General features: G+C 25.4%; 1 protein-coding gene across 8 annotated transcripts in view; it reads left to right on the top strand.

The window, feature by feature from the left end:
• Positions 1-25207, top strand: part of LOC113554952 (cAMP-specific 3',5'-cyclic phosphodiesterase) — a 612877-nt gene that overhangs the window by 426806 nt on the left and 160864 nt on the right. For 2 of the 8 annotated variants that reach the window (XM_026959107.1, XM_026959105.1), the window contains exon 2: positions 213-1349. The exons of 5 other annotated variants lie outside the window; for them this stretch is intronic. In XM_026959107.1, coding sequence (XP_026814908.1) covers positions 298-1349 — 1052 coding nt within the window. In that variant the 5' untranslated portion in view covers positions 213-297. Of the gene's footprint in view, positions 1-212; positions 1350-25207 lie in introns of those variants that run through there. One more of the 8 variants, XM_026959106.1, reaches the window with a different exon arrangement.

Raw genomic sequence — 25207 nt, 5'->3', positions numbered from 1 at the left:
TTGTTGATAGCTGCTTCAATACATTTACCGAATAGATATCGTCTGTGGTGACACTCTCCGGATCTAATTTTTTTTTTAAAGCTGAATAATGTATGTCGGTATGGGACAAGGGTGGCTATGAGAGGTGGATGGGTCAGGGAATCTAAATGGGTGTAACAAAATAATTGTATTTCATCTTCGCCGTTTCCGGTGGCGTTTTTTGTGTATTTTAGGTTCGTCGAATAACGTTCACCACGTGCGTAGAGTATTAAATAAGCGAATTAGTAAAAAAAAAAAAAGCTAATCGCTTAAACGAAAATGACTTCAAACAATGACCAAAGTCTATCGACGAGCGGCAGTCTCCGAATAACGTCGTTACACACGAACGGTTCCAAAAGCGTGGACGACAACGAGAATCGTCAGGACGGCGGCAATAAGGCTTCGCTATCAGCCGTCAAGTGGCACTCGGCGCCGTCCGCGGGACTCGAAGACGGCCGACAGTCATCGGCGTCGTCCGTAAACAAGTCACCGGGCACAGCAGCGACCGAATTGTCGGTGACCGGTGGCGGTAGTTGGAGATCACTTCAAAGACAAAAAGTAGTGACCACAGCGCCAACGCTTGAAGACGACGAGGACGGACGTCCGGCGACGGTGGCGGCGGCCGAAGCTGACCGGTCACCACGAAAACGATCAGCGGCGGTGCGCCGCGGTTACAGTTGCCAGGAACCATGCGCCGCCCGTCGGCCGATGACGATGAACACGTGTGGTTGCGTGGCCGTTGGTGGGGTGGGTGGTGCCATCACGGCGGCTGGCGAGAATAGGAGGCGCTGGTTGTCCGCGGAGACAGGTGGCAGTGGCCACGGTACCAGCCGGTCGATGGAGTGTCTGCCGTCACCCCAACCTCCAACCACGCCACACCTGCACCGCACCAGCTTTATAATGGCCGCGGATGAACGCAAATCACTGGACAGCGGCCTGGATGACGTAGGGGCCACGGCCGCAGCCGCCGAGATGGCGGACCGCCGACGCGGCATGTTCGCGTCCACCCGGACATCCGTGCCGTCGCATCTGTCGCTCGCTTTGCCGTCGTGCGAGCGCCGCTTGACCATACTTTCGCCTCACACACACGCGCCGTCAACGCCCGCCGCTTTTTACTCATCGTCGTCGTCCACCGAGACCGCTTGGCACTTTTGCACGTCATCTACGGCTGCCGCCATGTCATCTTCCATATCGTTCGGACCGCACTCGTCCGCAGCCGCAGCCACGTCCACAGCCACCACCGCTTGCAGGTCCCGCAAGAAGTCCCGGCCCGGCATGGTGTTGCCCCGTCTCGTGCTTCCTGGAAGCTCTGACTTAGATATATTTTCACAGTAAGAATGCTCTTTTTTTTATTTGGTGATTATTACTGAACCTACCCACCTCGACCCTCACAGTCATGAAAACGGGGCACGTAAATGGATTTTATATCTGCCTCGTAATCGAAAAATTTAAGTTATCATATTATAACTATTTTCAACAGTGAATACTTAACTATGTTTTTTTGGCTAATTTTGATTTGATTTTTTTTTCGATTTCAATTTTATTATTTTTTTTTTATCTTGTGATCGTTTATCTCCATTAAATTCCAAAAACCCCGAAAAATGATCATCCTAATTTCTAAAGTGGATTTTAAAGGATTTCACATTTTGCGAAACTTTCACACGGTATGGAAATCTTTTCCGGCGTAAATGTTCCATAACTTGCTTTGTACGATATGGGTATCCATGTTAATGTAATCGTTTTCAAGACTTTTATAAAATATGTATACTCATTTTATCAAAGTATATTGTTTTTAAACAATAATAATATTTTGTTTAAAATGATTTATATGTGCAGTGTGAATAATAAATTGTAATTTATTACATTGTGTTATATTGTAAAATATTAACGAAAAATGATTTTAAGACTGCTAAGCGTTTTCGAGAATGCAAATCTATATTATTATTGCAACGCCTACAATGTGTTTGCGTTTGTTTTGTTGTGTTCACCCTGCCGACATCGCCACTTACTCAATTTTTCCCCTTTTGATGTATTTTTACCGAGCGAATTATTTTTGAACTTCAAAACTGACAAATGTATAAGTATTTATCATAGTAATCTAATTACCATTCGTTGCTAGTATTCATATAGGTTACTTATGTGTTTATTAAACACGGTCCATTGAACCATTTTTTTTTTTTAATCCATATGGTGAATTAACAATTGTATAAAATAAAGTAGTACCTAACAGATAACAATTGATATGAAGTTCACATATTGAAATATTAATTTATTGAGTACTTATACACAAATACCTATTAATGTTTTTTTATGTTTTGTTAAATTAATTAATTCACATACAATTGTGTTAAAAATAAATAAATATTTTTTTTTAGAGAGAGATATGTTATCTTCGTTTTTTTTTTTTATTTCATTTATTATGTACTGATCAGGTCTGAAACAACACAATCCGTATACTTATTCAATGTCAACTGACAAACATTTAAGTTCAAATTCATAATTATTATTTTTATTATTATAAGTCACGAAACAATGACGAATTTTACCCTAACCTGCTTCTAAGTCCCCCGAGTGCATTATCATCCGAGCATATTCTTGTCTGTGGCATAGTATGTTTAATTAAACTTTTAAACAAAATACCGTTAAACCATATATGTTTTTTTTTTCAAAAGTTAGTGATCGTACAAGCAAAGTTCTCACTTGTACAATATATAAAAACAATTCTACATAAAAATATAATTTAAACAAATGTTTTCTTTTTATAATGTTATTCGTTATTAAATCAATGATCAAAATTTAAGCCAAATCTATTAGCTCACCTCAATTAGTTTTTTTAATCACACATTCAAAACTTTTAATAAATATGTTTTCACCTAAAAATTAAGAATCAAGAAATATTTTTTGTTTTGATATTTTGTAGTATTCCACGTGGTATTATACACTATTGTTAGAATGTAACTTGGTACCTATTTTATTTTCGAAAAGAGAATGAACGGTGTCTCTGTTTAAAACTCTCCAGGGGGCTTTTAAATCGTTCTACTACTCTGAGATCTGTTAAAATGGTTAAAATGTATACGGACTGTAACTGTTATGAAGTCGCACTATCATAAAAACTCGTATAAAATTGAATTACTACTTTGGAGACTGTTACCTGTTTGGACTTAAAGTCAATGAACAATTGGTTTTGAATAAGAAAGTTAATCGGTTCATAAAAGTTTAAAATGAATTAATTTAAATAGGGTCATAAAAATACTTTGTTATAGTCTGTAAGAACATATAAATAATTTTGTGAATTTAATGGTTTTTATAATTAATGTAATAAATACATTTCACTAGTTTTTTATTTAAAATTATATTTAATTATTTTGTATGCAATAAATCGTAAAACTGCTTTAGAATGTATTTTATAATACATTTGTTCATAGTTGGATTTTATTTATTATGTTATTATGGAATAACAATTCAAAATCAATTATTAAGTATAGACAAATAATATAAATGTTACGACAAATATAATATCTGATTCTGTTTTTGTTTCATTCTCTATTGTAAAAACAAAAAACGGAAAAGAAAAAACATAATATTCTTCAAAAAAAATATTCCGACAGAAGTTTTTAAATACTTATTTTCAGTTTAAAAATTATTCAAACTGGATTACAAAATGATACACATATTTTTAGTGATGGGTAATATTTATTAAGTAATATAATTTGATTTTTCTTATTCATGTTGCCAAAAATATTAAAAAGAAATATTTCGAAACTTATTTTTTTAAATATATTAATATAACTTAATTTAAAATGTTTATCAGGTAAATTATATGTAATAAATTACGATAAATTTCTACTTTGATAATATATTTTCACAAAGTACATTTTCTTATTCGTTCACATTCTTTTTCTACACACTCAAAAACTATTGAAATAATCTTAGTGCAAGTTATCCAATTGATAATTATATTTTAAAATCATAGGTAAGTTTATTTATAACTTTTAAGCCACTCCACTGTCTACGAGAAAAAAAAATGTTAGGTAACAAAAAAAATTGGTATAAGAAAAAAATAATAATAATGTATCATATAATCATAATATAATTAAACAGAACTCCAAAGACATTATTATTTTTAAACTTAAGGAAAAGGTATACTAGATCTTAGATAATTATATATTATTATTATTTATTACAACCCATTATCCATATCCTTACACTTTAAGAACTACGTTTATTTCCATGATATCGTTAATTAATTTTTTTTTTTAATCAGAGCTTGCTTCACTGCGTAGCAATTACAGTTCAACAATTAAAAAAATAAAATTATTTACCTATTACAGTCAATATAATTAAAACCGTACGGAATAATTCAAATAGTGTAGTTGGGTTTTGATCGAAAAGGGACAGAAATATTGTTCGGTGATAATTTGATTTCGTTATATTTATTAAGACGGAAGTTGATATGGAAAAAGAATGCAGACAAATTATTGATTTCATGTAGGCCAAAAAGCATACACAGCATACATCGGCGCTATTTATTGATTAATACGAGTTATATCGTGTTTCGATACAGATAGATTCAAAAATAGTTTTTCTACAAGATTTAATTTTCTCAATAAAAAAAAAATAATAAAAATAATACAATTTATTAACCATACTGTATAATAATATAATAGGTAACGAAAAATATTTATTTATTAAGCGTGTGTCCGATAAACATTTTTGATCTAGATTACCAATTTTTATTTTATTTTCACTATCGGTTTGTTTGGATAAAAATACTCTTTTTTATTGGAGTTCACAAGTATTCGAAAGTATTGCTCTTGAGATAAAATTAATGATTGAACACATATTAATTGAAAAAAACATTAAACCTTTCATGCATAATATTAATTATAATAAAGGAACCTATTTTAATTAAATAGCTAAAGGTATTAATATGTGATAATAATAAAAAAAAATAACCGAGGCGGTTATCAGAAAAAATAAAAATCAACAAATAATTATAATGTTTGATAATAAAGTATAACATCATAATATAAATATATTATACGTTGGTACAATAAAATGTATATTTTATATATTATATTATTAAAACCCAAAATCGAATAACACGTTAGTATTATACTAAGTAACGAATGTTTGTTGTATGATATTTGTTGTTGGTATGATATTATTAGAAGTTTTATGAAATCCTATGGTATCGAACTAATGCCACCGGGTTATCACAAACAAATATTTGTCTACTAACATTAGACCATAGTAAGTAATAAATACTATACCATAAATAAATCAAGGTAAATTTATAATTGTAATGCTTATTAAAGAACAACATGTTATATGCAATAGCATGCTTGAATTGTACGTATTGTAGGCTCCAAAATCAAATTCTTAAGCTTATATAGGAAATCAAATTTTGTATAACTTTTCCTTTGTGAGTTAATTCGCACTGAGTACTTTTCTATAAGATATCCAAAACCATCAGAGCACTAATATTAACCCTGAAAGTTCATATATTTTAAATTTTAAAAGATTTGAAGCAACATTTTCTGTGTAAAAAATTTAAAAAATGGGTATGATGGAAGGATTTCACATTGCTGTATAACATTTGTATTAGTAAATAATAATAATTATTGTATTTTAATTTTAGATTTTTGAACTACGTAAAGGACACCGGTAATATGACGCGTGAATTATGTACATTTGTCTTTTACCATATTTTTTTCATGAATACTATTATAATTATTATTATTATTATTTCAAATTAGATTATATTTATCATTGATATTACCGTTTATTTTATGTGTCAAAAATTTTATTTAGGTCAGATTGCACATTTAATTTTATTTTATCAGGATGTTGACTATTGAGTATAACAAATGAACTATTGTCAGGAAATAATTTAGTGGTCGTAAATTGCTAAACTAATGTATTTTACTCGGTTTATTCTGTCCAAAGTTATAATAAATAATTACATTTTTAATTTGTATTAATTTTATTATTTTCGCGTCGTGACTTTATATTATTATTATGTATATTATAATTCAATATTTAAATATAAACAATATGATTTACATAATAATAAACTAAAATTGCACAACTCAATAGAGTTGTTGAATGTGTAGATATTTTGCATATTTATTTATTATTTTTGTTTGTCATATTATATTAGTATGCAGATTATGTCGAAAAATTATTTTAAGCACGATAAATAAATATTTAAATCGTAGACAGATTAAAATTAATGTACAGATAAAATAGGTGTATAAAACCATTATTTTTTTCCCTATATAATATTTGTTTTTTAATACTAATATTATTGAATTAAGCTTTATGATTTTTTTAATGTTGATAGATAATTGTAACATGTTTATTAACACGAACTATTTTATCTAAACATATAGTAAATAAATAAACCCTTTTAGCTAAACATATTATATTTAATCATAAGTATAGCATTTCTTCGATATAAAACTTGTATCATTTTACTTTTCGCTTTTAGAGCGTATACCTATTTTTTTTCAAATGTTGAGACACGGAATTCATTCATTTTACTAACAAGGGACCATACATAATTTTTGTCATTCAACAAAATCATCATCACAGTTTATTTTTACATTGTAGTTTTTAAGTTAGATGTGTATTTATTTTTAAATTTTGTTAGTGCGCACAATAGTGTTTTTTTCGAGATAAAAAAAAACTTTTAGTAGTGTTTTTTCGTTATAAAATAGATCTTGTAATGAAAATACATTAAATCTACAGAACCATTCAGAATTAATGCTATTATAATAGTCTTTTTAAAAACTAGATACTACTATTTTAAGATGTATGACTTTATGTCAGTAAAACCATATCAAAACTGAGCAAACTAAAATCACCTACATTAGTTTACTCGTATATGACCGTTGGTGGTCAAAAAGAAAACAACAATTTATCTAACTCGGATACTATGTACTATATACTATGTACATATTCGAAAAGTCAACTCAATTTCTCGATATTATAGTAAATTTATGTCACGTATATGTTGTGCAGTTATGATATTATGTATACACGTATCAGAGATTGAAACAATAATAATTTAAGTAAAGAAAATTGTATAAGTAAAAAATTAAAAATACAATATAATATAATATATAAACGTATTGAAAAAAAATTAATCCTTTTTTTCATAATATTACAATTGTTTTTGTTTTTATGTACGATGGGATATTCTTATAAATGATTAATATAATACATTTCAACATTATAGATCAGTACTACTTATATAGCTCTAGCTTCATACTAAACTGTTAACCACTTGAATAAATATTTGTCGAGTTAATGTACAACTGAGTAATTCAATTATTACCACATAAAAACGGTTGTGAACTTGTGGATATATATTATATCATACTAACTAATGTGATTGCATAATATTTAATCATTAATTTTTGCTTAATATTTTATAACTATAAAGAAATAAAAAAAAAAAATTGACACAAAGTATATTTATAATTAAATATCGAAAAATAGAGATCTGCTCAACTTAGAAAAAGATTTGAACGGTATTTTATAATGAAATCAAAACTACTAACCTAGCTAGACTTTATTTCCAACCTTCAATTTTTATATACAATTTGTTGAGTACTTATTCTATCAGTTACATTATTCGTGTATTATTTTCTCAACTAATAATTGTTCTATTAATGTTATACACATTTTTCCAGAAACAAATCACTATTTTCAAAACAGGAAATATTTAATTAACATAAATGTGTTTTGTATTTCAAGATATATTTTATTACTGGAAATGATAAATAAATAAATATTAAGTTGTTGAATCGTGTTTTAATATGAAATACACAAAACACATAAAACAATCATCATAAATGATAATAATAATAATTGTTATAATGACTGAAATAATTATACTGTTCTTTATTTTCGTAATCTCTATGCCAGTCCTGTTTCACAGAATCCAGCTGTAATTTGCACTGAGTTTGCAAACGGTCCCTTTTGAGTACTCGAACCGACGCGACGGGTCGAATCTGATAGGTACGTTGTTAGTTAAGGTTTTTTTCCAGAGAAAAAAAAATAAATTGAAAAACGTCGCGTTTTGACGATGATTTATTTGTGTCTGTAGATGGTCAGTCTTTATAAAACCGATCTGTCACGAAAAAAAAATGTATAGAAATGTTTAGCTGTACAGGCGGTGATTTAAACATTCTCTCACATTTCTTAAAACACTGAAATAAGTTAATGCTGTTTGTGTCTTTAGGGACAGTAAGGGAACCTGAGTGAAATTCGTGGTTTGTGTGCGTCTTAACTATTAGTTACAGACTCTTGGGAGACGTGCAATACGTAATATCGTATAGAAGGAAAGATAAAATCTAAATTTAGTTAGCGTTTCTGATTCGAAAAATGAAATGGTTTTCCATTAAAGTAATATTTCAAACAAAAAAATGTTTTTTTTTTTCAAGTGGATGATTTTTACTATTCTTTTAGAATCTTTTTTAAGATATTATTAATAAATAAATTATATTCATACTCTAGTAACTACGATTAGGGATGGTGAATATTATATTTCATAAGATTACTTTAATTCAATTTATAAAAACTATTTTAAATAGTAATTATTGCAACGTATACAATAACAATGGCATCAATTAATATTTTTTATTTTTTAAACAAATTTATTTTTGTCTTAAACTATGTTTCCAATTGACGGGTATAAAGTCTATGAATTATTTTTTTTTGTAACAATAGTTGACAATGTTTATGTGTTTAAGTCGCAGATACCGAAAATAAATTTGTATTATGATGAATTGGAATATAAATTACGCTTAAAATTACTATAATTAAATATTCTAAAATTCAATAAATATAATTATTGCTATAGTGTTATAATATTAAAATGGTTTTCTTAAACTTCAATAAATTTTTATATCACTGATAGGTATCTCAGTAAAACTTTCATTGGTATATTGATTTTCCGAAATACGATTCTACAATATGTACAATATGAAATATTATGATGCTTTTTATTTACTTGATACACATTGCTTGTATGCGTGAGAAGAGAAATTATTTTATAATTCATTAAATATATTTACTCTGTGCAGAAAAAATAAATTTTTATTTTTAATTATTGTTATTATTTATTATTTGTATAAGTTATTTTTAAAAGTTGTACTCTTTTTTCTATTAAAATTGCATATTCGTTCAATTTATGAACAATAACACTTTCTTGTATAGAAAATTTAATTTATTCCAACAATAGTAATTTATCAATTTAAATTTTAACAATACTCTTGATTTTATACAATATCAAACTTTAGTATTATAACAAACTGAAGGATGGTTAATAAGATTAGAGTAAAAACAAAATTGATTATCGATAGTGAGCCCCATTCCCCATCATACTTAAACATCATCGTTTTGAATTTATTGAATTAATTAATTTCATTTATAGTATTGTTATTATTCATATATAAGTTATTGAGAAATATTCATAAGATGGTATAAACCATTAACAAGTTACACAAAAATACATTTTTTATAATTTTCAATCCTATCAGTTATAATATTTGTTTTTTAAACGTAACCAACATTTTTTTATAATTATTGTTAAAATGTTAACAAAATTACATGGTAAGATTTTTTTTTCTAATTTTTAATACTATATAATGTCAATTGAAATACAATTTAATCCATGCATTCACAATGTTGTTTGTATATATTATTCAATTGGTGGAACGATAATGCAAAAAGCAATATTGGTATTTTTGTCAATATTGAGTTACACATTGAATTATGTATTTAAATAGCGGTAAATCGATTGAGTAAAAGATACTATTTCTCATTAAAAACTGATATTATTAAAATAATCAATTTGTGCCAAAACGGAAAAGTGTATTATTGGTGTAGTATACATTTTTTCAAATGGTTTAAACTTTTTAAAGAAAAAAATACTAGTTTTAATGTGAAAGTATGTAATAAAAACGTATTAATTATATCGATTTATTATCACAGCCTTTAATTTAATAAATTAACAATGATTAATGAACATGATTGTATAATATAAATGGTTATTCTATAGAATATATTTTATGTTTTTATGTTTAGTTATTCCGTGTTTATTTAATATATACCAACTAATATTTATTATACATTGTTATTTGTTATACTTTGGTTAACATTATTTAATATAAACAATATAAACTTAGGGTGTGTTCTTTAGTCATTTGTGCCATTTAAATGTCTTATTATTATAGTTAAACGATTAATTCGTTCTAGTAGATACCCTATGCAATTCAAATGTCTTACTATAAATTACATTTTAACAGATTATATGCTATTATTTAAAATATTTTGACACGTAAACAGTTTCTTAAGGCTCCTTCACTTAGGTATGAATAAATTAATTAATTTTTAAATATGAATGATCAAAACGTTTCATAACTTGTAAAACCATTCTAAAATTATGTTATTTTCAAAATTAATAGTTTTAACCAGCATAGTTAGTAGAATTTAAATTTAAAACAGTTAATGAGTAAATGCAATCAAAAAAGTTTCCATCCAATTTAATAATTAATTTTTTGTTCTTAAAACTAGTTTAAAAGTTTTCTAAAAAAATTTACTAATTTAGTTTTTTTTTTTTTAAGAGAAAGAAATAACTCGTTTTTTAATTTAACAGTTTTAGTTGTATATAATTTAGTTGTAATACTTATTATGTATAAAAATAATATTGATTTTTGAACACTATTTTACTATAATTTAAATCATTGTTGTAATTTTTTTTAATCACCAAAATATTAAAGTGCAATTTTATCAAATATAATGTAAAGCAGAGTAAAAATGTATGATTAGCAAACTATACCTTATTTTTATTGTTTATTATCATTTTTTGTACAGCTGTATTCATAATTTTTAATCTATTCAATGAAAAAAATTTAAAAATGAAAAATATTACAATATTGGAAAATTATATCGTTTTATACTTCGAATGTAAAGCATAAGTTTCTAACAAATCGTAGTAAGATTATATTAATTACTTAGCGATAAAATTAAATAAATTATTTTTTATGAGCAAAACATAATATGTTAATGAATGTGACGGTGGAAGGTGTTGGGAGGCTAAAAAAGGTAGTAAAAAAAGGGTAGTAAAAAGTAATATATATGTATTATTATTATTAATAACAGCCAATAAGAAACCACGAATGGACGAGTTTGATGACTGGTGTATTTATAAGGTGGAATTCGGATAAACACTCGAAATCGTCATGATCGTACTTAATCTTTCAGATGTCCATCTCATTTACTAACACCAACCGCAAAGATATTTCCGAAATTCATTATCAATTTTATCCAGCTACTATCGACGTTTGATCAAACATCCTAAAATATTTTTCTCCACTGAGGAATTAACCTTCTGCCCTCCTATACCATATTGTCAATAATATCAGTCAACGCCAACAATTAAGTGGTAGCACGACCATCGGACCGTCGCTCTACAAACCATAATTTGAAGAAACATAAAGATTCCCTACGTCTTGCCAAAATGCGCCTTCTACACATTCATTCACCGCAACATTGTGTGCAACATCTGTCATAAGATATTGGCTCTGTCGCATATTTGTGAGTGCATTCCACGAATGACTTTGGACAATTCACATAGTTATGTGATAGTACGCAAAGGAACGTAGAGAATATCTATGGCAAATGGCAAAACTATATTATTTATTTCGATTATACATCGGTTCCATGATCATGTTTAGTTATTTATAAATAATAGAATCTTTTTACTAAAAAGAAATATATGGTATTATGTATGCGCTTATTTTTGTAATTTCATTATAATAAAATAATATAACGAAAGAAGCAATGTAATAATATAACCAATACTTACGATTTGATTTTTTTCACGAAGTTGCGTATAAAATATAAATACGCTATACGCGTGACTGCATTATTATTAAATATTACTATGATTTTAAGCAATATTATAATAGTATACCATAAGACATATTTAATATTATAGAAATCAATGAACATTATTATGTTTATTGAGTTCAAAATACAAAATTATAATCTGGATATTTTAAATTTTAATTGTATTTTGAGTATAACTACATATTATGACAAATCCTAAAACAATTTTAGATCGTATGTGGGTTATGGTAATTTTAATGTATACATTAGGTATAATACCAAATATAGTAGGTTTTTATCTTATAGTATTTTATATGATACATTTATAATTATAAATGATTATTATATTGTTTAAATAGTTAATTTTTTATACAAATATAATATTCACATAAAATAATTATTTTAAATCATGATCATTGTTTTTATGAAGTGTAATTTAATTCATATTTATAATTTATAATTTTGTTTGTTTTAGGTGAGTACCTACTCAATTAATTATCAAATGTAACGGTACATTTAAACAGGTAATATGTATGGAAAAAATTCTATTGTTATCTATAAAATAATAGTAGTAATAATAATAATAATTTAGCAATTATATTAATGGTAAAACGGAGTTAGTTGCCGTTTTTTTTTTTAAATAAAGTGCACTTAGCAGTTGCAGTTAGAACATTTTTAATTTATTCAAATACATTTTCTATTCAAAACACTTGATTGATAATAACGTTTTTCATAAAAAAAAAAAAATAGACAAGATAGGTATTTAAAAACATTCATTTAATTCTTACATCCATTAATTTGGTTCAATACATTTGCCAGAAATAATGTTACATTACAATTACATTTGTATTCTATCAAAAATTGAAAGGTTTTTACTTTTATAACTTCTAAAATAATTTGTCAATGAAGTTGAATTAACACGTATAATATATTATTATATTATAAAAATTAACTCAATTTTAAAAGGTTTTTCAGATACTTATTCAAATATAATATTATTTCTGACAAATTTTTGATACGTTATAATAATTTTTAATATTTATAAATACATTTGAGTAATTGTAGAAGTGATACAGATATCAATAGATGTAAGTTTCGTTTTTTTTAGATAAAATTTTAAAATCAGTAAGATCTCTGAATATCGATGTATATAATGTAGCTATATGGATATAGTGATGAGATATTTATCCAGACAGTGTAAGAAATACGGTTAGGATAGAACAGGGACTTATTAATAGGATTAAACTAACAAGTTATGTCACCGTAATTCTAAAATCGCTCCTATAAAAGCGTCACGTTTTCCACATTGTGACCCTCTAACAGCACGTATCTTGCTTACTACGCATGTCAAATTACCCGTGGTGCATACAAAGTCTGTCAACTAAAATATGTCTAATATGACCTGGTCTCGCATTTTTGGATTAAAGTGTTTAAAATGATAATGTTTCGTACGAATTTGTACATCTGATATAATATATTTACTTGTATTATAAATGAATAATAGAATAAGTACTAGCAAAATTACACCTACCTATGTTTGAGATTGACATTTTTTTTTAAATCCACTGAGTATAATTATAATGGCATTCATTAATTAAAAATACGTCAAATTAAATGTAATTAAAATAATACCATGTGATCAAAGTATATCGGATAGTACCTACTCAATTTTATACACCAACACGAGCACACAATAAGAATAACTCAAACATTCATATGCTATCATATTGTTATAAGCGCAGTTGAAGTTGTAATTGTTGTAGTAATACGTAAATCATATTCACGTACATTTTTAACCACATGATTTTGTTTTTCAGTATTTTACATGCATCTAAATCAAAATTCAAATGAATAATCTCTAAATTATTAAACTGTGCGTATATACTATACGTATAATAGTGATTTACTTATTTATAAAATGTTTATATACAATTTGTAACATTTAGTTACATACCATTTATGATATTAAAACAGTTCTAATTAATTATAAAATGTTGATAAATTAATCAATTTATATGATTTTCCATCAATTATCAATTATCATAGACAGTAAATATCTTCTTAATATATACACTATTACCATTAACTACTCGTATTAAAAGGGTATTTGTTAAATCAGAATCAACTTGTTTTAATTTTTATTTACATAGATCAACATAAAAAAAAAAACTTTTTAATAACCAACAAAGGTTTTATACTTAACCTAATTAATAATTTACAATGAAATATATCTATATGGTTCCTAATGAAAAAATAAGTTTGAGTCCTCGATCTAAATTCGTAAAAAAGTATAAAACCTCTATCTATTGGAATATATATAACCTTAAAATAAACTTAAAAATTCTAAAAACCAGAATTTAAATAAATGTATTATTTATAGAAAAAATAGGTGTAATGCACTCATGCTTAGTAAATGTATAATATGGTAACTTTTTTTTCTATTTTAATTTTTTCGATGATCATCTTTTTAACATTAAAATGTTGAACCGAAAACAATTATTTATAAACGTCGTAATACATGTACTAGAAAGTTACTGGAAATTTTACTATTGAATTCTATTTAATTAATAAATGGTAAATGACTAAAAAGTTATCTTGTCACCTTATTAATAAATAGTTTTCGTGGTAATAATATAACTGTTGAGATGTGTGTGTGTGTGTGTGTGTGTTAATAAAATTCAATTTATTTTTATATTGAATAAATGACTGATTAATGGTTCAATAACTTAACAGAAAAAAAGGTTTATGACATTAAATTATGTTAAGATACTTGAATACGACTTTTTAAGGTGTAAAGGTATAAAAGTTAACCCACTATTTATTTTTTAAGTGCCTTTTTGACTTTTTTTGTAATTAAATAAATATAATTAATAGTATAAAAAATAAATTATAAAAAAAAAACACTCTCAAATGAAACAAGGAAATTACTTATAAATAACATTTTTAGTTTTAACTTACAGTGTATTCATGCTCTTTAAACGTTTTAAACTTTTTTTACGATCATGCTGTGCTTATTGGAATTCCATAATAGATATCAATATTAAAACTAAGAATCATTAAACCTATGGTTAACTTTTACCTCCGCATAATTTTTATAAATGTGCTAATCGATCAAAAATAACTATATCATAATACTAAATGCTAACCACATTGTAATAAATAATATTATAAGACGTACTACAATATTTTTATAGAATGTAATTAACTAAAGGCTTAAAATTTAGATTTTAATATATTAAATTGAAATTAAAAATTAAAATATAATCCATAAATATATGGCATGTAATTGATCAATAGCTTAAATAGATGACCAACAAATTATAATTGTAAATAAATTAAAGTGATGACGGAATTATAATAATTCATTTGAAGACGTTTTCCTATATTATAATTTGATTTTTAAATAAAATGTTTAATGCACAATCGATATTTTTTTGTTTTCTGTTTAGCGTGAATATCATTTAAATTCTTGTTGAATGTTGATTATTATTGTTGTTTTTTTTTTTTTTTGGAATTGTTTATTTTATTAATTTATGTTAATTTTAAGAATTGGAAATTCTTAATTTAAGTGATAAATTCAATTTGTGATATCTGAATATTTTAATGGTATCCTAATGATAACATTTTCTCAAAGACATCTATTTACTAATAAATGCAATGTATTTAACTTGAGTATTTAAAATAAATACTTATCACCACTTCTTATCTCACAAAAAATAAATCAAGAAACAATTATTTAAACATTAGATCCTGAGTTTATATCGTTGAATTAGTGTCACTAGACACTGCCATCATCGTTCCCCAACATCATCTTATTATGTTTTTTTTTTTTTTAACAAAACACAATATGTTCATTGAAAATAAAATATAGATTGTACATTTTTCAATTTTAAATTTCAAAAAATGTTGAACAGTTTTATAACTTTCTATCTAGTTGAACATTTCATTAATTTACTAAAATAGTCCAAAACGACCAATAACAATTCAGAAAGTTATCAAAAAGTTAGTCAGAGTTTTGGAATAACAGGCAGTAGTACATATATATAACGCCAGTACAAGTTTAAAAGAATATTCGATTAAGTATATAATTATATTGACTAAACTAATATTTGTATTAACACTTTTATTTGATTTTCGATATCAGAATGTGTATGTTCAGATAATTGAATAACAGTTTGAATGGCGCATCTAATTCGTTGATGAGTTAATAATTAAAGATTAATTTACACTAAAACGATGTTCACTTTTATAAGAAATAAAGCATTGTTAATCAACAATATACTTGTATTACTGTGTAGCTAGATAGATTGCTAGATACTATACAATATAAATAAATAAAAATAATATTCCGTTTAATATTATTAATATTATAATATAATTAATCTTGATCATCGAACAGAACGTCAATAATTTTACATTCGAAAATAAACGACAGGTAAAAATGAAAATCCATAAAGACCTACACGTCGACCCTTCAAGGGGGAATAAATCCAACAGCGCAACACACTCAGAGTTTCCTCACCGTCTGGGGGTGAAAAAAATTCACATTATACTCAACTGTCATCCCGAAATTAATATAGCTCAATTTACAACCACTATTTGTAATTACTACCTTTATTGCGTCGATGTTTACAAGTCTCAGGTGCTCACTTGTTACACAGTGACCGATTATTCAGGACAAAGGAACTAATCATCTGTTCGCGAGCATGCGATTCAGATTAGTGCGTGTGGACAGTTACTCGAATGGATCACATTTTAGTCCTTTGTTCGTGATATAAATTTACGTTATTGTTATGTATTACCCATTTCATTGTGTTCAACTTTTCAAAGCCATTAGGTATGTATAGTAGCATGCTGTATGGATTTGAAAATCATTTCAATAATATAATTATAATATATATATATATATGATTTTTTAATACCAACCATAAAAACAGCACTTAAATTAACTATAAATAATTTCTCAAATAAAATATTATAATAATGTTTGTTTAAAAATTTAAAAATTAATATTTTTAAATTTATTTTTCATAAAATCAATAATGAGTAATAAACCATGTCCAAAATTTAAATTAAAACATTATATTATGGCTTAATATATAAACATTTTAACATGATATTTCATGTTAAAAACTTTCAAAAAGCATATATTAATATACAATATACATGTATATATATATATATGTGTGTGTATAAAAAATGGTTAAAACATTTTGGAATAGTTATTTGCTGTTTGATTATTTAAAATTCACAGAGAAACAATTCCAGATGTTACTTAAATACAGCTCTCAACCAAGATATAATTTAACAAAAATAGAGTATTATTATGAATTATGCAGATATTTAGCTACCATAAATCTAATTTAAATTTGTACGTATCCTAAAGTAAGTATTAGATCAAATTTATATGATAATATATAAATAAAGATTTGTTTGTATAAAATACAAACACAAATTTAATTATTCAGAAATTATACACTTTATGAAAAAAAATGTTTAACTGCCATCTTATAATCAATTTTAAATTTTAAAATTATTATATTATTGTATACTATTTTATGCTGTTATAATAATTATGTATTTCGTTACTGAACATAATGTTAAACATTTTAAGCTCAAATTAACCGATTTATAGAATAAATACAATACAATTATAATGATATTAATATGTTATTACTCTTTAAATTATATTTAACATAATAATAAATAATATGCTTATGTATTATATTTAATGTATAAAAATTCAAAACAGACATATAAAAGATTTAGTTAAAAAAGAAAAATAATAATGTGTAATTTGTTATTGAATTTATAAAATATAACTTTTTTATAACATTATGGTTGATGGTTATGTATAAAACTTTATGATCAGTATTATAATACCTAATGAAAATGTAATTTAAATTATTTAACTTATTTTTAACGTAATTTCATAGAAAATAAATCTAGTGTTAAGAATCTAAAAAGGATATTATTAAAAATTAATAAAACTCAATCAAATATTTGTTAAATCTCAAAGAAACGAAATATAGTGAACAATAAAAATTTTATATCTGATAAATGGAAAAATATTTTTCTGATACAACAAAATGATTTATTTAACTTTTTGCCAAATTAATTTTTAAGTTTGAAGATTTCTATTGAGCTTTTAACTTGTTTTCCAATATGAAGTAGTAATAAAGGAGAAATATATCAATTAATCGAGCTTAGATTAAAAGTTACATATTATGTAATATCGAATTTAGTGGAGTATAGCGGTTTGTAAAATTATGATAAGACACTAAAATAATAACACTTGCTGCAATAGAATGTATATGTAGTCAAAACAATATCTTTACACCAATAATTATTGAAAATTACGTCATGTCATTTTCTATTTTACTTCAAAACTGGAATAACAATTTTACTATATAATTTTAAGTATGTATTTATAAATATTCAATCTAATTTTTCTATTGAATGTATTATAATATATATATATATATATATATATCATTATAATATATCTAACGTTAGTCTGGCGCATTCTGTATGCACAAATCATATAAAGAATAGTACGTTCTGCGCATGAAAATTACGATGCAACACAAATGTTTAAGTAAAATAAATAATAATTTATATTTGCATTTGCGTATATACATAAATATATTTACAACAATAACTGCAGATTTATTGTTAATGTACGTGTTTACTATTGTGATCGAAATCATCATTGTTGAATCTAAAGTAAATTTGTTACTGACCAATTATCTACACATATGTTCCTGATTTGAATAATATACTATTAATTGTGGTGAAACATCGTTCTTGTAGTTTACCGTACCAACGTGTAATATTACAAAAGTATACTGACGATTAATCCTAATTTTGAGAATACTCTAGTGTTTTAAGTTTTATGTATGATGAAATCTACCAATGATATAATTAATATAATATACCTAAACTTTTATATTGAATCCACCACTTGAACAAGAATCGTTCGCATGATATCGACATCTTAGATTATATGACACATCACATATTTTGTTTCAATTATTATTTTTACTCGGAAAGGCAAAAGCAATATCGTTTACCAATATTCGTGTACGCACACTTGAACTATATATATTTGTTTTTTTTTATATTATTTTATATCACATCGAAAATCGTATAAAAGATTCAAAATATCTGTCAATATGTTGAAAATAAAAATGAATATTTATTCTATTTTCTTCGGAAATGATTCAATTTTTTGCGGATAAAAAAAAACTAATTAAAAAATAAATAAATAAATTGTAATAATATATTCTTAAACATTGTTTAAATATGTCTGTTCATATTGTATAGCTTATAAATTTATTATATTTATACAATTTAAAAAATATTTATTTTAATGTTAGTGATATAGTAGCTAACACACGACAAATATATGACCTTAAGTATGTGATTTATGATCAACACGAGGTCAACTTAAGTGGATGTAAGTGCAATATTTGATTTTCTTTTCTCAGATTTGCATGTAAGATGTAACATAAACAAAACGCATTCATGAAAAAATGTTTTTTTTTATGTTTTTAAATAATCTCATGTCTTAGAGTAACAACATATTTTTATAAAGCAACTATAGAGCATACAATTTTGTGCGTTTGAAAATATTATAGGTTTATATTTTTTTATTATTTAACATTATAATAAATGACTTTAAATTGATTTGAGACAGTTTCTGAAAAAAAATGGTATGTTATACTGTCTAAAATAATATTCTCTATAATTTTTGTGATGGGTGAATATAGTATATACTAAAAAAAGTTTTTTGTGAATTAAATTTTTCATCCGTGAGCTAAAGAGAAAAAATTCAACTTTTTACAAACATCCTATAAAAACATTTATCAAACATCACCTTGATATTATATCTAAGCTAATATTTTTAATTTGGTGTAGATTTATGCATATTGATATTAAATAGTATAATATATAAGTAAAGTAAATCTCTGTATTATACCTACATTGAGAATAAAAAAATAGAATGATACATGGAATTTTTATTTTAATACTCGCACAAAGCGTGGATTTAAGATTGAATCTTGGATTATACAAAAAATACCTCAATGAAGATTAGTTTATTGCATTATGTTAACCACATATTAAGTTCTACGAAATAGTATATTAGGTATAATAGGTACTTAATAAAATAAATGTACTGAACAAAAAATGTCTGCTATAAATATGATATTACATAAAAAATGAATTTATATTTTTATTGATTATACAAAAATACTTGTTATTAGTGCAGATTTTAAATTGATATTTAAGTTTTTTTCATTTTTGGTCGGGAATGTAGGTAATTATTGTGTTTCTATACTTTGTGGTTACCAATGGGGTTTAAATACTGTAGTGGCTGCATAATACAGTTGTTTATTTACACCGCATTTAGCTAATACACTGGCGTACTGCTATACAATTATATAATATAATTTTCCTATTTAATTCAGAACAAAACAATAATTACGTATTATAAATAGTAGTGTTTGATATTAATTAATTAAATACACTATTGACATACTATATGAAATGGGCTCATACAAAATAAAATCTTAGAAATTAAATTAAACAGATACAATTCAATTTTGAGTAAAAATGTTGTAATAGAAACAAATTATATATTATTATATTATAATAATTATTTACCTATCATATTCGAAATACCTGAATATTATATTCAATATAAAAATTAAAAGAAAATTAAATATTAATTTTCACTATGGTAAATATATGAATGAGATTATAATATGAGGAATATATGTCGAGGAAACCCTTTTTATATACAACGAAATATTTCGTTTCAATAGTCAAAAAATGTATTAGCTATATTCATAGATTGCGTTTAACTACAATTTAGTATATACTTTACTAAGTGAAATATTAGATTTTTAAACGACATCGTATTCATAGAAAATTCTTATAATTCACTTAGTAAAGTATATACTAAGCAAGTATTATATTTAAGTATTTTTTAACTGCTATTATCAGGGAGATTGAATATATTTTTCTTGTTATCATTGTGTAATCACTGTGATTTGTCTTTTTCCGCTTAAATTATTTATCAAGAAATAATATTATTTTGTTATTTCATTTTTATTTAAAAGTAAAAAGTTTGAGAAATATCTGAAAAACCAAATAAAAGAAACCCAAGTTTTCTAGCTGACGAATTAAATTTTATTGATAGCCCCCAACAATTTAAAATTTTAATTTATTAAAATATATATAATATATTAATATTATAACAAAATCATAATATGAATATGATCTTATAACGTATACGATCATATTACGAATTTATACTATACATTGTACATTTTGTTGTTATACGGCTGAGTAAGAGGGCTGATTGAAGGAAATTGTTTGAAATTTTTTTTGCATTGAGAAGTGAAGTTTTTGAATTTCTTAAATTTAAAAATATTGGACAACAGTTTTATGAAGATTTACAAAGTATTTCATTCATGAAGTCTCTTACTTTTCTCACTGATTTGACATCTTATTTAAATATTTTAAGTTTAAAACTGCAAGGCAGAAGACAAAATATATGTCAGCTTTTTAGTAATATTGAAGGTTTTCGGAAAAAATTAGAAATATTTAGAAACGCATTATAAACAAATATACTACATATTTTCCATAATGTCAAAAAATTAAAATATTGAAAATCAATCGGTATACTTTTTTGAATTTAAAAATATAATTACAGAACTAATAACAGAATTTAATTGTATTTCATAAAATTACTTGGTAGCATCCTGTCCCATAAAAATATAAAATCTTAATGTCGTAATAAGTTTACATGGATTAGTTATGGGTAATCCTCTCATATCTGTGTTAACATTTTGGCTATCTTCAGGAAATATCACGGACATTAAAATGTTTGAAAAACTTTCGTTAGTGAACCGAAATCTTCTAAAAAAAATTCGTAGTTTGAATAAAAACGTCCAAAGGGTCTGACTTATTTCTTTTATATACTTTCCTAGCTCTAATTTGAACTGGTTCGTTTATAAACCCATAATTGTCATAAAAATCCACAAAATCATCTTTTTTGCTTACAGAGTTAATTTCAAGTAAATTTAAATAAATGTAATTAATGTAATTAATCTTCAACATAAAAATAGACTTTTTTTATATCAATCAAATTTTTGCAAAATTCAAATGATAAGGGGGCTTAAATGAACACCAGTCACCAAAGCTTGCTAACATTTTACTAATTATTCCCTTAGAATTTTCTAACTTAACAGTTAATTCCTATTTATGAATACTAATTTAATATCTATTTACTAATTTTCGGATTTTACTAACAGTTTACTTAAGATTTACTTAGGTATGTTTATGAATATCAAAATTATGATTTTAACTAAGTTCACACTGAATTTCCACTTAGTGTAATCTATGAATATACCTATATATATTATAAGCTAGGTGAGAAATAAAGGTCGTTTAACCTAACCTAGCCTTCTATCTAGTGGTTAAGCTATGTGTATAAAAATAATGCCAAAACTTTCGGTAGATGGCGTGTAGTCACACTTTTGCTGTAGTAAAATAAACGGTAGATGGTGTGGACAACGCTAAAGAACTTGATTTTAATACTATTAAAATATATTTTAAGGCTTGCAAACGTTATAATAACGTTATGGTTCTAACATTAAATTTGACAAAAAACGATCGAAATTTGTAAACATAATTATAACGGAAAACGATAAACACAGTTAATTAAATAACACAAAACAAAACATAGTTAACAATTAACAAAATATATGATATCTATAGTATTATATAAAATTGTAAGGGTTTTTCTACGACCGCGCTTACCGAGAAAACTACTGAACCGATTTGGCTGAAATTTTTTATTTTTATACCCGACACTCTGCTGAAGGTTTTAGTACCACTTTTTTCAATAAAAAAAAAAAGTATTAAGTTCATAAAAAATTAAAAACAATTGTACCTATATGTGCGGCACGGCGGCCCGCGAGTTTACAGCTACCTGTAACCTGACCTTTTTGTTCGTCAAATTGCATTGTGTTTGATAGCGGCGTGTAGATATGAATAATATTGTTCCGAGAAGTTTATCGCACGTACACCGACAACATGTATACCCAATATTTGTATTAATTTATACTGTTATGTATATATTATTACGAATATTATTATTATGTATTTTGGAGTAGATCTTCGTACAGAGTGCTTTTCACATGGACAATAATTATACGTGGGATTTTCTCGAAATCGAAAATATAAAAACGAGTAGAAAAACGTCATATACTCAGAAGTCTTATAAAATTCTTTATCAGCCATAAATTACTCAGCATTTCTTTTTTACCTGTATTTATTTTTAATAAAAATATAGTTATCATTTATTAAATAGTTTTAAATTAAAATGCTGGTTTAGTGGAATATTTATTCTACTCGATTTATTTTTACTCAATCCAAGAATTAATTTTAGTCCGTAACCGGCCCATTCCCGCATTAGATATTATTTCAAATTTAACAGGTATGTTATTTCCAATAACTAATTGTAATAATTCAACTATAGTGTTAAGTTTACTTAGGTTATTGTTCAGATGTCGGATGTTTGTCAAATTGCGGCCTGTGTATTTTTAAAACAGGTACCTGGTAACCGTTTTAAATTTTAATTCTAAATAACCATAAACGCAAAGCTGTAAAACCTTTTAATTCTGAATAATTCTGACGTCGGTCTTATTTTACAACTGCCAAAATTTTGGAACTTTACAAAATATTTTTTTTCCCGAAATGTAATCAACATATTAATTATTACAACATATACCTACTATAGTCGCGATGGATTGAACAATTTAATAATTTCAATGTTATACATTGACAAAGATATCAATATCAGTAATGAGAACATTATTAATATATTTGCTAATCAAAATAGATTTATTATACCTTAATAATAAAATATTTATTGTATTGTAAATTAATGGTTACATATTAATAAAAAATTATAAAAGATGTATGATGTATTTATTATTTATGAATACAAATTGTAATTTTGGTTTGTTTTGAATATTAATATTTCGAAAATATATTTTTTGTACCCATATTACAATAACAATAATTGCAAAAAATGTGAAACGCAATACAATTTGTTGTTAATACACACATTAAAAATCATGAATTAAAACCAGAAATAACCCCAAAAATATGTAATTTTTAAAAACCAATTTATTTTTAACTTTTAACTAAAAATATTTATTTTTTACGAAATTTGAGTCTTATAAACGAAGTGATGAGTCTTATAACCAAATTTTTTTAAACGGCGTCTCCTGTATATATATTAATATTAGTGAGTGGGTGAGGGACAAAGCCCCCACGGCTTATTTTACAAAGAAGCCCCTCCCCCTAAAATTCAATCAAATCTCCGCCTATGAAAATGTGTCTGTAAATTTATTTCATTAGTTGGTTGTATATTCTGCAGGTTGGTGTTTCTAATAAAACCATTAGATGTAAGGTGTTAGTAAAACTTTTAGATAGAAATATTACTCTTGAACTATAATATCACAATTCTTTACACATAATATCGCAACTAGATGGTATGTGCTTTATTTTAATGATGTTACATTTAATTTAATTTCTTATTTATATGTTTTGTAAAAAGTTGGAACAATTGTTAAAAATTTAACTAATTCAAAGCTAAATAATAATAATTACCAATATGCAATCTTGCGTCCAAACCACAAATAAAAATTAATTATACATTATAATAATATATTTATCAAATATCTAAGCACATAAACATGAACAATTAGTTGAATAATTTGGTCATATTTTTGTACCACAAGTAGAAATATTAAAGAGTTATTACATTTTTTTAGTTGTTCCTATAAAGAATATATTTTTAAAAAAAAAAAACTAAGAACACTTATACGAGCTTAATAATAAAGTTTTGACTTTTTCCATCAACAAAATCATTGTTTATGGTAATTTTCAATTTCTTAATTAATACATGTGGTTGTAGAGATATTCCATGTAGCTGGAGTTGATATTATAAAACTCCATAGTATCTATTTTGGCATACTGTATATATAATATGCAACTTATTGTTATTTTTTGTTATATAATACTATGGACATTTTTATTATAGTAATAATATGATAAAATAATACAAAATAAAATTAATTTACAATTATTGTACTACTTGTAGTTTTATTCTTTACACTAATTGTAGGATAATATTTTTAAAATATTTATATCACTAGATGTCGCTAATGTAATACTTAATTGTATACATTTTAGAATTAATTCG

The sequence above is a fragment of the Rhopalosiphum maidis genome, chromosome 2, assembly GCF_003676215.2.
Source record: "Rhopalosiphum maidis isolate BTI-1 chromosome 2, ASM367621v3, whole genome shotgun sequence".
NCBI classification, from domain to species: domain Eukaryota; kingdom Metazoa; phylum Arthropoda; class Insecta; order Hemiptera; family Aphididae; genus Rhopalosiphum; species Rhopalosiphum maidis.
The sequence above is the reverse complement of the archived record's forward strand: the minus strand, read 5'-3'. Positions and strand labels throughout refer to the sequence as shown.